The 15,016-nt window shown below is 44.3% G+C and overlaps 1 protein-coding gene across 1 annotated transcript; it reads left to right on the top strand.

The window, feature by feature from the left end:
- Window positions 1–3,919: 3,919 nt before the first annotated feature.
- LOC147634146 (uncharacterized) lies at window positions 3,920–14,666 on the top strand. Its single transcript, XM_086805270.1, has 4 exons — window positions 3,920–4,186; window positions 13,058–13,119; window positions 13,248–13,396; window positions 13,483–14,666. Exons 1-4 carry the CDS (start codon window positions 4,062–4,064, stop codon window positions 14,305–14,307), a joined length of 1,161 nt encoding a protein of 386 aa, XP_086661396.1. The 5' UTR covers window positions 3,920–4,061; the 3' UTR covers window positions 14,308–14,666.
- Window positions 14,667–15,016: the final 350 nt, after the last annotated feature.

Genomic DNA, 15,016 nt, shown 5'->3' with positions numbered 1-15,016 from the left:
CCGAGCATGTTTGCAGGTTGAAGAAAGCCTTGTATGGCTTAAAGCAAGCACCAAGAGCATGGTCTAACAAGATTTCTGAATATCTTGTCACTATTCGCTTTCATGTAGCCAATGTAGATTTCTCGCTGTATGTGAGACATGGTGATAGAGGAGTTGTGCTTGTTGTCATCTATGTAGATGACTTGATCATTACGGGGGACCATGATACAGAGATCTAGATCTTGCTTAGACAGAAGTTCGAGATGAAGGATCTGGGGGAGCTCAGATATTTCTTGGGCATTGAGGTGATTAGGTCACCACATGGTATTGGATTACTGCAGAGACAGTATGGCTTGGACATGTTGTCCAAGTATGGTATTACAGGCTGTAAGCCTATTTCTGTGCCATTGGATCAGAATGGCAAGTTGAGTGCAGATTCAGGAGAGATCTTGGAGGATCCTACTATGTACAGGAGCATAGTAGGAAGTTTGATCTACGTGACGATCACCAGACCCGATTTGAGCTATGCTATTGGGTTGGTGAGTCAGTTTATGCAGGTTCCACGGAAACCGCATTTGGATGCAGTGAGGCGCATACTGAGGTATGTGAAGTCTACTCTGCATTGTGGACTATTCTATGAGACTGGGACAGAGATATGTGTACATGGGTACATAGATGCTGATTGGGCTGGTAGTATCTCAGATAGAAGATCTACTAGTGGATTCATGTTTTCTTTGGGGAGTGCTGCTGTGACTTGGAGCAGCAAGAAGCAGCCTACGGTTGCTCTATCGAGTACAGAGGAGCTGCTATGGCAGCATGTGAGGTAGCTTAGTTGAGGAAGCTACTTGCAGATTTGGGTCTATCAGTGGATAGACAAGTTGTCATTTTCTGTGACAACATTAGCAGTATACAGTTGGCCAGGAACCCAGTCTTTCATGCTCGTACGAAGCACATAGAGGTCCACTACCACTTCGTCAGAGAGAAGGTCTTGGCAGGAGACCTTGACCTTGTTTATGTCAGCACAGAGGATCAAGTAGCTGACATCTTCACCAAAGCATTGGGTACAGAGAAGCTTCGTAGATTCAGGGCTTCACTTGGTGTACATGAGATGGAGTTGAGCTCGAGGGGGAGTGCTGAGATATCGAGCTCGTCTAGTGAGGCTTGGGGGATAGGCACACCACTGGCATGGTTGGTGAGATCTTGGGTGATATGCGGCCAGTGGGATGACAGGCTGTGTGACAGCCATTCTAGAGACTGGCATAGTTATAGCGCCAGCTCATTTAGTCGGGTTCACACTATAGAGAACCCGTGTATGTATTGGTTGAGTACCTTTCATATTATGTGTACTCTTATCTTGTATATGGTGTGTTGAGTGTTGAGTAGAGAAGAAGAAGATTTCAACCTCTCACCTTGTGTGTTCTCTATTAGGGTTTTGTGAGTGTGCGTGTGTGCTTGCAAGAGCTCAAGCTCTCTTCCCCCCTGCATCTTTTCAAGCTCTCTTCCCCCCTGCATCTTTTCAAGCTTGAGGCATATGCTATGGTCTCTTGTGTAGAGATCCATATCTACTCATCTACTATTTCACACTTTAGCTACATGCTATTGGATGGTGTTATACCTCTTGATGGTATGGGACATCAAGGTAGAGGTATGATGTATTTCATTTATTATTCATGTGTGCATCCCTTGGGCTCATCCCTTGGGCTCGGGGGTGGTTGGCTGGTTGAGTTTATGCCTGATTTATGCATGTTTATGCATAACAATTATCTAGAGAGATCTTAGGGTTTTAACACCATACCTAACCCCATCCAACCCATGGGTTAGCCACCACACCCAACCACATCGTCATGAGATCCGGTTCAAATTAAGGGTGGGTTGTGCCCCGATACAAGGGGTTTCTCACCCAAGTCCCCCTAGCTTGCACTTCAACAAACATAAAAATCAAAATCACTGTTAAGAATTAGATCTTTACTCTCACATACACAACACCACATCCATTATTTTTCTCCTTAATTTTTGGCAAATAAACATGCATATTACTCTTTTGACCATGCTTTTATGGAGAAACCTACAAGCTACAATAATCGTCTTTATAAGAATTCAATTACATGCACGTAAGATGGCAAAGCACTGTACGACGGTAGGTCAGGCAGGTGAAACCATGTTAACCTATGAAGTGGTTAATAATACCTGTTAACACTACCCTCTTTATAGCCATGTCCCATGTAGTTGACCTTGCAACGCCCATGCACCTCCATCATGCATAATTCCCTCCAATTGCACCTCGATTGATGTAATTCTGTAGGAGCATAAGAGGTGCTTGGTACTATGGCTGGCATGCCTCACGTTTAATACTCTGGTGTGCTTTAACCATTTCTATGATTGTGCAAACCCTTGTTTTAATTTTCCATTTTTGGACTTGGCTTTGAGCGTTTGCTAATTTCTTGCTTGCGAGCAATAATCTCCATTTAATGTAACATTTAGGGGCAAGCAAACTCTGCTCAAAGAAAAGTGTTTTTTGATGGTTAAATTTGAAAACTTAATTACCATGAACTTAAATTTGAAAACTTAACTACCATGGGCTTTCGAGAGTAACTATTGTATTGAGCAGGATCGTGCAATGTGTAGGTGGTATATGAAAGATTAATTTTCAGAATATATGTGGCACTTTTCTAGTAATTCGTGTGTGATTGAGCCATTATGCCTCCCCTAGTACGAACTATCTTTGAGTATACATGTGACACTTTTCTAGTAATTTGTGTGTGATTGAGCCATTGTACCTCCCCTAGTATGTTATAGCTTTTTGTAAGAGATATTCACATCCAACCACTTATGAGGGATTGGATCATTGTACTCATGTCCATAAGAAGCTCAACATGCCTATGAAGGACACCAAGAAAAATATGATTACCATGTTTATGTCCATAGGAAAGATGAGGCGTTAGAGCAATGCAAATATGGTTTGCAGAGTGGCTCAATGTTTTTTATGAAAAAGGGGGTGCTATAAATGTTCCTATCGTGTGTGTCGGGGTCCTTTAGGCTCTCCAAGGTGTGGTTATGGTATCCTATTTGTTTTTGAAGTAATGTTATATGGTTTAAGATAGAAATCATTTTGTGCATAAGGAATTATAACATTGCCATGAAAGTTATATGAACATATATATGATATTTGGTTTAGAAACTTCTATTCAAGGTGCTATGGATTCAAAATTGAAATGTTGTGCTTGGATTTTATGTTGCTACATACTTGAAAACAAGATTATATTCTTGAACTTTGATTCTATATTCATATGTACTTAAAATCAAGATTCTATATGTTTTCCCAAGGAAGGGCACATTCGTTTGTGTTGGAAATTTTGTGGAGAGAAAGTGTACTAGCTCTCTAGCCATATGAAAATGTGGTTGCACACACACACACATATTATATTATTACACATTAGTGCAAGATTCGGGTTATATTTAAGCTTTGCTTCAATGTTGCTATATGCTCTAATTCAATGTGCTTAGGACTTTCATATGTGCTTTAATCATGTAGACTTGGAATCAAGATTGCCCATCTTTCCCTTTCTGTATTTCCCTGATTCTTTCTTCTTTAAAATCTTCCTTGGCTTTGTCCATCTGCATCATTTCTTCCATAACATTTTTTTTGTGTATTGTGTTTCACACATGCTTTGAGGCTGGCTTTGTGTAGTACTTTCATCTGATTAATGATTACGAATTGAAAAATGATATCCTCAACCTCAAAGCAGTGAGAGAAATGAGTTAGGCTAAAAGTGGAAGTTATGCTTCTTGTCTTGTGGAAAAAGACTTGATGTACTGTTGACTTAACTTTTCCGTTTAAAAAAGAGAGAGACAAATTCCATCTCATGCTGTCCACTTCTATTTCTTAATTGGGACACAAAAACGCTTCTAGCCATAATAGATGTAATGATGATGACCTTGAGGCATCGAAGGGAAAGGATGATTGATCCTTTACAACAAGGAGAAAGAAACAGAAAAGACACTAATGCTTATATTACTATTTGGCGGTAAGAAGCTTCAGGGATTAAGAAACAGGTGGGGAAATCTGAATGACAAGATAAGCGATGCCGGCCTCCAACGCTACCAGCCATGCAGCATCCCCGGGCGACGCTGCCAGCAACAAGACCATCTCTATGCGAGGCAGAAAGAGGCACAAATGCTCCGTCTGCGGAAATATAGCCAGATCCAGGTAACTTCATCCCTTACACAGGCAGCCCAGACTTGGCCATCTCTATGTGCATTGCCCATCCTGCCCTAATTAGACTGCACTCGCTCTCTCCAACACATAATGGGGATCCCTTCCTCTCGGACGGCCAGATATGTGAAGGGGGGATCCCCCACCCATGGCCCCAAAAACACAAACTTCAACTGAAGTGATGTTGGGTATTCGAAGCCTCGTGTACATGTGCGTGTGCCGCTGTTTGTATGTGTACATGAGCGTGTACCACTGTTTGTGTACGCCTATGTGTGTGTGTGTGTGACCAGTCCCTAAAGGGGTGTGAACACTCACTTATGTGTAAGTGTGCTTGTATGTGTGAACCCACCCTTAGGTGCATAAGATCAGTCATGTCAATGGCCATGCCAAGTGTCATTGCCCTAGTGTGTTTGAAAGAGTCAAAAGTTAAGGCTCTATTGTTACATGCGAAAGCTTTGAGAGTCTTCTTTCAGCCCTAAACACCATCTAGAACATGCTGATGCAAAAACGCAGACAGAAGGGAGAGTAGAGAGAGAGAGAGCTGCAAATTCAGTATTTCATATGGTACAAAAAGGTACATAATCCCTTGCAGCCATAGGCTGCCTTCTGGAAAAGGTAGAAAAACCCTATCCCTAGTCCTATGTATAGACCCAACTCAAAAGGAGTTGAATGAATAAAACAATGAGCAAACCTTCCTTTTATAGGCCTTGGACAGCCAGAGATCTCGCCGACTGGACACAATTATAATAAATGCCAACCCCGATCTGTCTGATGCAGCCGACACAGCTATAACTTGTTCTCCATGCAGCCGACAGGTCCTTGAGTCCACTCCAGTCCATCCCTTGCCTAAACTTTCCATGCTCCTAAACATCTAGTTCTAGTGAGTCTTTATCATGTTGTCTCCAAGATTAGCTTGGAGATTAGCATGTACATGTGTGTGCACATGACATCTACAGCCTACAAAAGCATTGTACTTAATGATTTTCCTCACTAATCAAATCATCCTTGTATCATGCAATTATCTCTCTTTCAAGCTCTCTCTGTCTCTCTCTCTTTCAAGGACGACTTTTGCCTACATGTCTCCAGTTGCACCACTTCTACTCCAATGATGGTCGACTGCATCAATCTTGTGGCTATTTTTAAAACCTTAAGAGATAAGGTTATTAAGAAGTTGGTGTAAAAGAATCTCTAATAAGAGGCTGCTCCCATGGTGGAAATGAAAATGAATGAAATTATGCGTACTCGTCTAGTAATAACAACAGAGACATCATGTAATAGCTTCACAATAGCTTCATCAACAAAGTCATCATCATATACTCTAGTGGAATTATCACCACACTCTTCATGTGCTTCATCGAGATCTTCAACGCTTGAGACCCAAGTCTCGGTGCCTTGGAAACATTGCCACAAAAAGGCTTTGCCATTGCGATTGGGGGGGGGGGGGGGGGATTCTTTCTCAAAATCCTTCTTTAAGTTTTTATATGTGTGCGTGGGTCATGGGTCCTCTACTTGGGTTGTCCTTCGGAAAAGATTTGTAATAAATGTTGTGTGTGTTTTTCTCTTTGTGTTCTTTGAGTCGGTTACTTTCAATAACACTCTGCTAATATCCCTTATCAAAGCAAGGGGACGATATTGTGATTGAAACCAATGTAGGACATGGACAACTAACTAACTCCTAGTGTTACCTTGGCCTATGAGTCAGAGTTGGGGACAAGTTACATGAACCTCTAAGCCAAGCATGATAAGCCTCTGAGCCATGCTAGTGTTGAGCCTCTGAGCCTGTTGAGGCCAAGCTCAGTAGCCTTTGAGCTAAGTGTACCAGCCTCTGAGCCAAGTTGCCTACTGAGCAATCCCTAAACCCAATTCACAATAAATGAGACCAAGTCAATCTTTTCTCAACATGCTTCATGATAAGGACTGCTTTGGTCCGAACAATACGAAACAATCCTTTATGTCTCACACAGTCACTGACTCTGTCAAAGTTTTTTTGTTGTCAAGATTTTTGGCTAATATCCAAGTAGTGAAGCATGTAGTTCGCCATATTGGCCGTGTGCATGATTATTTGTGCGCTTCTGGGCATGCCGTTCATGTTCCCATCCCTTGAAAGTTTATTACTGGCCCACTGGGTTTGCCAACTAGTTGAAGATTTGCTTACATGTCAGTCTAATGTCATGGGATTAATGGCCAGTGTGCAGATTAATGGATGGAAAGGGTTGCTGTAGCATTATCACAAGTAGGGGCAGCATACAGGCTTGGGGGAGAGTAAAGCATGGAATAGGGCTGACAAGATGAAGCAGCAAAAGGGTTGTCGTTTTCTCATCATGTTGTTTACTTGTTGAGAGTGTCGTGTTGACTAACCACTTCTTGCGTGGACCTAGCTGAACCAATTTGCCATTACCTCATCATCACACATTCTTCTTATGAGTTCATCATCGCCCTCATTGCATTCCTTACCCAGTTTGTCATCCTCAGTATCACCCTTGTCATTCTAGTCCTCTGCACCGCCATGCAAGTGTGATCACCATTGTCACCATTGTTATTGCATTCATTCTTCTACAGTGCCATGGGAGAGTGATCTCCCTTACGACTTTGCCATCCTCACTATCATCCTTGTCATGCATTCCTCAGCAGTGCCATGGAGCGTGATCACCATTATCACCCTTGTAATTGCATTTTATCATTTGCACTGTCATGGGATTGTGGTTACCCTTATGGTTTTGAGCCATAGTTATGTTAGAAGTCATCTCCTGTCTATTTTTATACACCAGGGCCTTTGTTGTGGGTGTGCCCGCCCTTATGAGGTGTTTTCTCATTTTTCCCCACTCTCCGCATTTTTTCCCTATTTTTTTCCCATTTTTCTGTGGCTTGGGAGGCAGCCCTGAGTTGGCAGGAGGATCTAGTTGCTGGCCGACTGCATCAGCATGTGTGTTCTGGAGTTGGCCGACTGTACTGGACAAGTCGTGGACCCTCAGTGCTGGCCGACTGGCTGCATATGCTGGTCGTGGAGATTCAGGACCAGTCGGCTGCCTGTAGCATAGGCCGACTGGTATATTGGGCCATATAAATAGGCCCCCAGCCCCCCATTCCATTTTGTATCATACTCGGGATCTTCTTGTGTATATAGAGCAGAGTCACACGCCTCTATCTCTCCCTCTCTTGTGCTGTGATTTTTTGCAGTGCGTTTTTGCTCGTGTTCCCAGATCTGGTCATCATCTCCGCTGCGTATTCTGACATGGTATCAGAGCCCTAGGCTCTAGATAGTTCTTGGGATTTGTGTGAGCAAGAGGGGGACTGTTGTGTTGCTGATCGGTGGACCATACGGGACTGTTCGGGAAGAGGAGACGCAAGAGGACGGCGGGTTGATTTGCTGGACAGCCACTTACAGGTATTAGTTCTTCTTTGTTTCCACCCACCCACCCTTTTCAGAGTACATCCCCGCAATGGCAGATCTGTTTGAGATGGCCGAGAGGCATGTGAAGATCCCGACACTCCCCACGTTCCCGGTGGACCGTCAGTTGGACGGGAACAACTACGGCATATGGAAGGTTATGATGGAATCTGTTCTGGAGTCTTACGACCTCGCCGATTTCGTCGTTGTTGGTGTTCCAAGGCCGGAAGTAGAGGAAGGGGAGTTACCGTCGATCCGAAAGGACCGGGAGGCTCAGACACAGATGTGGGATCGTGTCAATCGTTTATCTTTCTCAACTGCACACCGCAGGTAATCAATCATGTAAAGCATATGACGCTGGCCAGAGGTATATGGCAGCATTTGGCCTCTCTTTACAACAGTATCGCCCATGAAGAGGATTTCCTTGGAAGTACAGATGCGTGTTATGAACCCTGCAAAGTCGTCGACGATGCGGGAGCATATTAACAAGCTGTAGGCTCTTCAGCCTGAAGTTCTTCAGGCTGGGAAGGAGATATCGTCAGAGGATATGGCCATCACGTTGCTGTCACACTTGCCCTCTTAGTACTCAGTATTTTACTCATCTTTGATTACCAGTGGCAGGCTCAGCACCATCACGTGGGAGGAGCTTGTGCCCATGGTCCTGGACCAGGAGGAACGATTCACGAACCCTCCTCAGGGTGGAGGTTCAGAGGCCTTAACTGGCCAACGGTTGAAAGGCCGTAACACGGGCAAAGGGAAGGCTTCGTCGGAGAAGTCTTCTGAGAAGAAGTCCGTTACTGACCGCGAGAAACTAAAGGCAGAGAGGACCTGTAATGATTGTGGCGAGAAAGGCCACTATTGGAGGTAGTGTCTCAAGCGGAAGACCGAGAAGGGTGAAGATTCCTCAAGAGCAACAATCATGAAGACTCCGGCTTTTGTGCACCTGGAGGTGGTGGACACCGATGTTTCATTTTCTTCAGGCAGGGAGGAGATTGGAGGACTCTCCGCAACGGATTCTCGGGAGTGGATTCTAGATAGTGGTGCTTCCAGGCACATGACTCCTTCCCGTTCCGGTTTACAGGATCTCTGCAGGCTTCTGGTCACATTCTTACTGGGGATACATCCACTATCCCAGTTCACAGTGAGGGTAGGATGGAGATAGTTCCCGATGGCAGAGGGGGGAAGCATTCCTCCCAGGTGTTGTATGTTCCGGCACTTGGTTTTCATATGTTGTCAGTGCATCAGGTTTGCAAGACTGGCGTACGGGTGGAGTTTGATGAGCATTTTGTTGCTCTCCGGGACAAAGCAACAGGCCAAGTGGTTTGGGAAGGCGGAGTGGAGAATGGAGTTTACAAGCTTTCAGTACTCTCTCTCCCAGGTCCTCAGGTTTGTGATGAGTGGCAGTCTGGTAATGGCCACTTAAGTGTGGATATGTTGCAGGTGCAGGCTTTCCGGGACCAGATGGTGGATAGCTTGCCACTAGATGGCAGCAGTTGGCAGGAACTCTCCAGTACTGATGTTGGTGGTTCTTGTGTTCGTTAGTCAGAGGAAACTGAACAGGTCACTTATGCTCTGATGTCTCGTCGTATTCGGGACACAGAACCTCCAGTAGATGAGGATGTTCTTTCCACAGGGACCTTTCGGAAAGCCAAGCAGGTGACAGTTGATTACTTGCAAAAGGAGGTGGTTTCTCCAAGCTTTGTGGTTCTGGATTCAGAGGGGGTGGTTGACAGGTTTTAGAAGGCCTTGCGTGGTCTTCAACAGGTTTCCAGGACTTGTTTTTGCACCGTAACGGGTGTAGATCCTTGTGAGCAGTGTGATGCCTCTTTGACTCAGAAGCATAATGGTTCATTGGTCTGGTTGATGGACACTTGATTGGACGGGAGCTTCCTGATGAGGCAGTTGAGCTCATGGTTGCGGATGACTCTTTGGGAGGCAGGATTGCGTTTCTTGTGGTTTCAGCGGCATGCAAAGGATCATGGACTCTTGTACACAGGAGGGGGATTGTTGGATGGAGTCCGACTCCACGGTTGGAGTGACTCAGTTTGGGGAGGAGATCCGGACACGAGGAGATCTACTTCAGGCCCAGGAGCAGTTTTACGGAGCAGTAAGAGGCAGTCATCTTTTGCCTTGTCGTGGACAGAGGCAGAGTACCGGGCTGCTTGTGATGCTGCTTGTGAGGTGGTGAGGATGTAGAGGTTGCATTGCAGGTTTGGGCTTCCACTGGAGGAACCCATGGTCATCCAGAGGCACTTTGTTCGTGAACAGATCGTTGCTGATGACATCTTGCTAGAGTTCTGTTCGACGGAGGACAGTACGGTGGACCTCTTCACGAAGTCGCTATCTCAGGATTTGCTCAGGCGGCACACCAGCTCCCTGTGGTTGGTTTCACAGCTAGGAGCTGCGAGGGGGTGTTAGAAGTCATCTCCTGTCTATTTTTATACACCAGGGCCTTTGTTGTGGGTGTGCCCGCCCTTATGAGGTGTTTTCTCATTTTCCCCCACTCTCCGCATTTTTCCCCTATTTTTTTCCCATTTTTCTGTGGCTTGGGAGGCAGCCCTGAGTTGGCAGGAGGATCCAGTTGCTGGCCGACTGCAGCAGCATGTGTGTTCTGGAGCTGGCCGACTGTGCTGGACAAGTCGTGGACCCTCAGTGCTGGCTGACTGGCTGCATATGCTGGTCGTGGAGATTCAGGACCAGTCGGCTGCGTGTAGCACAGGCTGACTGGTATATGGGGCCATATAAATAGACCCCCAGCCCCCCATTCCATTTTGTATCATACTCGGGATCTTCTTGTGTATATAGAGCCCTCTGTTGTGCTGTGATTTTCTGCACTGCGTTTTTGCTCGTGCTCCCAGATCTGGTCATCATCTCCGCTGCGTATTTTGACAAGTTATTCAATAATGAAACCAATCTCTGTGTTTCGTCACTTCAGAGCATTAATGTGCCTCTTGCATGCCCTATATCATGATAGGTGTACTGTGTATGAGGTTGTGTATGAGGTTGGATATGTTCCAATCTTATGAAGGTATATATCATTTCGTGAAATCACGTTGGTCCTAGAGCACTCATCCTTGCTCTGAGATCTTAAGGTTTACTCTTTTTTCATGAAGGCTCAAAATTATGGGTTAAATTATATATGTGTATAGGAAACATTGAACTGTATCGTGTATTGTGTCACTAAACAAACTTGTTTTGCTACTTGAGGTTTTCCCTAAGTAAAAAGCATCATTGAAAAATACAATCCTTGTCATGCAAACTTGTATGGGCATCAGATCTTCTCTCTCGATTGTCCAAATGAGGAGATAATTTTGACCTTTTTGGTTCTTAGAATGGCCTGTATTGAGTAGTCAGCATTTGAATATGTTTGGTTGGTTGATTAAGGTTCCCTTTTAGAGTTGGAGGGCAGGGCTACATTTCTTTGGCTGAGATGGTTCTTTCCTTGAGCTTTCAAAATCTATTTTGAAAACCGTGCGGCTTCAAAGCCACTTAATGAGATTTGGAGCTATCTTGACATTTGCTACACTTGAGGAGCGATGCCAAGGGAGAATAGAGGAAGGGCAAAGCAAGTCGAATGTTGCATGGGTGCTTTGACAATAAATTGCATAGATACAGATCTTAGCCCACAACATCACAGGAACAACCACAAGGCAAAAGAGATCCTACTAATAGTTAACATTACAACTCGCTCAACGTCCCAGCCACGCTGGTGTCGTGAGCTACAAGATCATCTACGCGGCCCTCTGAAGAGGGCGACGAGCACACTCGACCACAGAGAGCGGAGGGGCTACACTGGAGTCCTCCTGGGAAAGGCGGCCAGAACACGATCGACGCCGAAAGGGAAGCTTATGGAGAGCGCGGATGAGAGGTGCCGCCGAGGGGTCCAAGCAGGGTTTGAACCCAAGACCTTGCGGTCCTAGGCAAACACTTTACCACTTGGACTATCACCTCTTTGGCGAGACGTCTGAGTTTGCATCTTTGTTGTAGCCAATATCAAGTAAAACTGTGGGAGATGAAGGAATATTATTGGATCTACTTGTTGAACCCTTCAATAAATCTTGTCAGTTAGGAAGTAGAAAGTAAGAGCCTTGGATGTCTTGAGCATGCAAGACTTTTTAAGTCCTAGAGAGAGGCCTATTGTTTTTCTTCATGTAGTCATTTACTAGTTTTGCATATGAAATATATCTGTTGTTCAAGGAGTTATGTTGCATTGTATTTCATTCTTGTTATATTTCTCATTTTGCACATTTGCAACTAGTGTTTGGGTAGTTGGGTCGTATGCTTCGGCCTGGAAGTCATCTTGTACCCTTGTCATTCTGCTCAACAAAGGCTACCGCAAGACTGATTGATGGAGGTCTGGACTTGTAATTGTAACACTTAATATTCGGCAACTCTTTGCTCACAAGAAATTAGAATCAGTTGGAACTTGGGTTTTTCAAGAAAAAAAGATTGCAATACTAGGGACTTCATGTAGTCTTAGGAAACCAGCCTGAAGAAGCATGTCTTGGTTTACGAGTCCATTTGGAAATAGGAGTCATTTATTGGCTTGTGTAGGTAGACTCAACCACAATAATCATTTTATTTCCATTTTCCCTTATGCATCAATCCACCTATGTCAAGTTTCAAGGAAAGGGTGCCACATAGACCAAAAAGGCTCATTCAAAGTTCTGAATGCCATACTTGCAAATAGATGCAAGTAGGTGAGGAATGGGCTCCCAACCTCTTCCAAAAGGTAAATTGCAACAACATTCATCAAAAGAGTAGGAAAGCACAATTACTGATGAGTATCCTAGTTTATCTATTGCTTGATCTATGACAACAAGGTATTGTGATAAAGGCTGCTGTCAATGAATATAAAGAAGGATTATGAATGATGGCTAAGGAGTGAACATCATGGGTGAGTGAGTAATGGGGAGGTGCCAAGCACCCTGGCTTTAAACAGCAAAAAAGAGCTACTGGCAGGGCCCGCTTGTTCCATGAGTTTGCTTTGAGGATGACCAAGTGAAGTGGTACCTGCTAGTAGGATCGCCTAGCCGTGGTCGCTGGCCCACGCTTCCTCATAGAATCAGTCAAATCACGAATTTAGGTTAGGGGTTGGATCTGAGTCTTGTCAAATTTTGGGGAGGTGTTAAGCATCTCAAACTGCGAAAAGGAGCGCTCTCCATGTGAGAGTGAGGTTTCTGTACCACCATCCTGTCCATGTAGCGATTCCGACATGTTTCACTCACGCACCAAGCATGTGGTGATTCTGACATGTTTCTGTGAATAATGTGATGTGGAAAGAGTCTTACAAATGCCAACTAAGTGAACATAAAATTATGTGAATAATGTGATGCGAGGGTAATGTTTGGGTTTCTTTTGAGCAACGGAGGGTATCTTAAAGTCAAGTAAGTAAAAGATTACCTTGGTGCATGGTTTTTCACTTGCGAGTAAAAGAAGGATTAACTGATCTTGTTGTCTGCACAATTGAAATGCAGGTGCCCGTTTCATTCTTGCAAAGGTTGCTGTGTCAAGGCCAACAATCCGTGTTACATTCATGGTGATGTCCAGCACTTCTCTGTATAATTTTATAGGATGCCAAAGAGTCTCTCTTTACTTGCTCCTTTTCTTCGCTTTGTTATCATCCCTTCAATTGCTGAATTGTTTCTTTTTGGTCTAACATCACAGTCTTGAAGCCAAGCTCAACTGGTGAGAGCTTGCAAGGCTCTGCTGCTGCAGTCCCTCCACAACTACCTGTGATATCCACCATTATTAGACATCCCTACAACAGCTTAAGGCTGAGGACAGTCAAACCTTTCGGAGTTATCACAAGAAAGGTTTGATTTGAATTTGGTTTGCCAAAGCAAGAATATGCAAAGCAGCCACTAGTTTTAATGTGTGGTTGTCCCCTCTTCTTCGATAGGAAGCAGGCTTCATAAACAGCTGGAGGTTTCAAAAACTAAGAGCTCATACAGAAGGTATCACTGCAGCAGAGGATGAGGCGTTTGATCAATACATGCAGAATGTGTTGCTCTTGGAGGAGGTCTTTACCCTGAATCATGCCGAGAGCCTAGAGGGGCTCTCATCAGAAGGTCACTTGCTGATAAAAGGTAACTCAGCTGGTGAACACGCAGATGGAGGGATTGATGTGGACGTGCTGTTGGCTGGGTTACGAGTGCGGCTTGGAAGTAGCTTAAAGAGAAAAGAAGCGCATAAACAGAAGCTGAGGCGTGCCATCGATCGTAGTTTACAGAAGCTCCATAGGGGTGAACAAGGAGGAGACTCAGAAAATGAGGATAGCTACATGAATGCCATTGGTGCCCGCAGAGAGCTGAAAAGGATGAAAATCCAGAGCATAGATGGGAAAAAGAGATTGAGGAGGATGGAGGTCTTTAATGCCCTTGTTGAAAAGCTTAAACTTGCTGAGGATCAGGAGGACTTCAATTCGTGTTTAAAGACCTATGAGGAGAACTTCGTGAACCTCGAGGCATTTGCTGGCAGGCCCGAAGAATCCGGCTCACAAGAAGCAGCTATGGAGCATCCTACAGTCTCTGGAGCAGATAGTAGAGAAAGCAGAAAAGCATCTCTTGGGAAAAGCAGTGCTACCGTTTTGATTTTTAACTCATCTCACAAGGCAAGGGTGGATTCTTATGGAGTATTGAAAGAATTGTGGAAGGTAGACACGGCTTCTGTTGACCCATGTGAGCATGCTTTTGATGGACTCTCTTCTTGTTTAGAAACTCTTTGATGCAATAGCCCCAGGGCAAGTAAACATCAACATTTGAGCATAAATGCTGGGCAAGGAGGAGCAAGGGGCATGTGGGCTAAGCCAGTATGACTTATTCGTTGGCATTGGTTGTTGCCATGTTGCCATGTAAGCCTATGACACCAATCAATCATTATTTGTGCATGTAGAATTTCTGGGGCATAACAATGGTTTCTGGATGTTCTTTGGCTGTTGCAAAAAGCTCCTATGTAATGGTTTGCTTCTGCATAACTAGGCAGACAGCCTTGATAATATGTCAATGCCCACCAAAAAGGCATTTTATACACAGGTGATTTCATGTAATTGATGCCAGAGGAATAATTGGAATTCCATTTTTGCAAGGGAAGTACTGAGCGTGCTTTCCATTCTTTCGTGTCAGAAAACACTCCATAAAAGCATTTCCACATGTAGGAAATACCTATACTCTAAATTTTGGTTTAATATAAATCAAATCATTATATACGATAGTGATGAGTGGGACATAGCCTTGGTTGATAACATGTGTACCTATCATTTATATGGTAGTGATGTGTGGATGTAGGCTAATAATGGATCAGGGCACTTTTTCTCTTATTAGGAATTTTTTCCTTCTTCCGAGTGTGTGCACACATTGTGTGTGTAAGTGGCCTGATCATGTAACTTTACTTGTACTTCACTCATTTACCGTCAATCTACTTTGAGTGTTGTGCTT

Source organism: Cibotium barometz, chromosome 11, assembly GCF_041138505.1.
Source record: "Cibotium barometz isolate CiBa-2024 chromosome 11, ASM4113850v1, whole genome shotgun sequence".
Lineage (NCBI taxonomy): Eukaryota > Viridiplantae > Streptophyta > Polypodiopsida > Cyatheales > Cibotiaceae > Cibotium > Cibotium barometz.
This window is presented reverse-complemented; position numbering and strand designations above follow the sequence as displayed.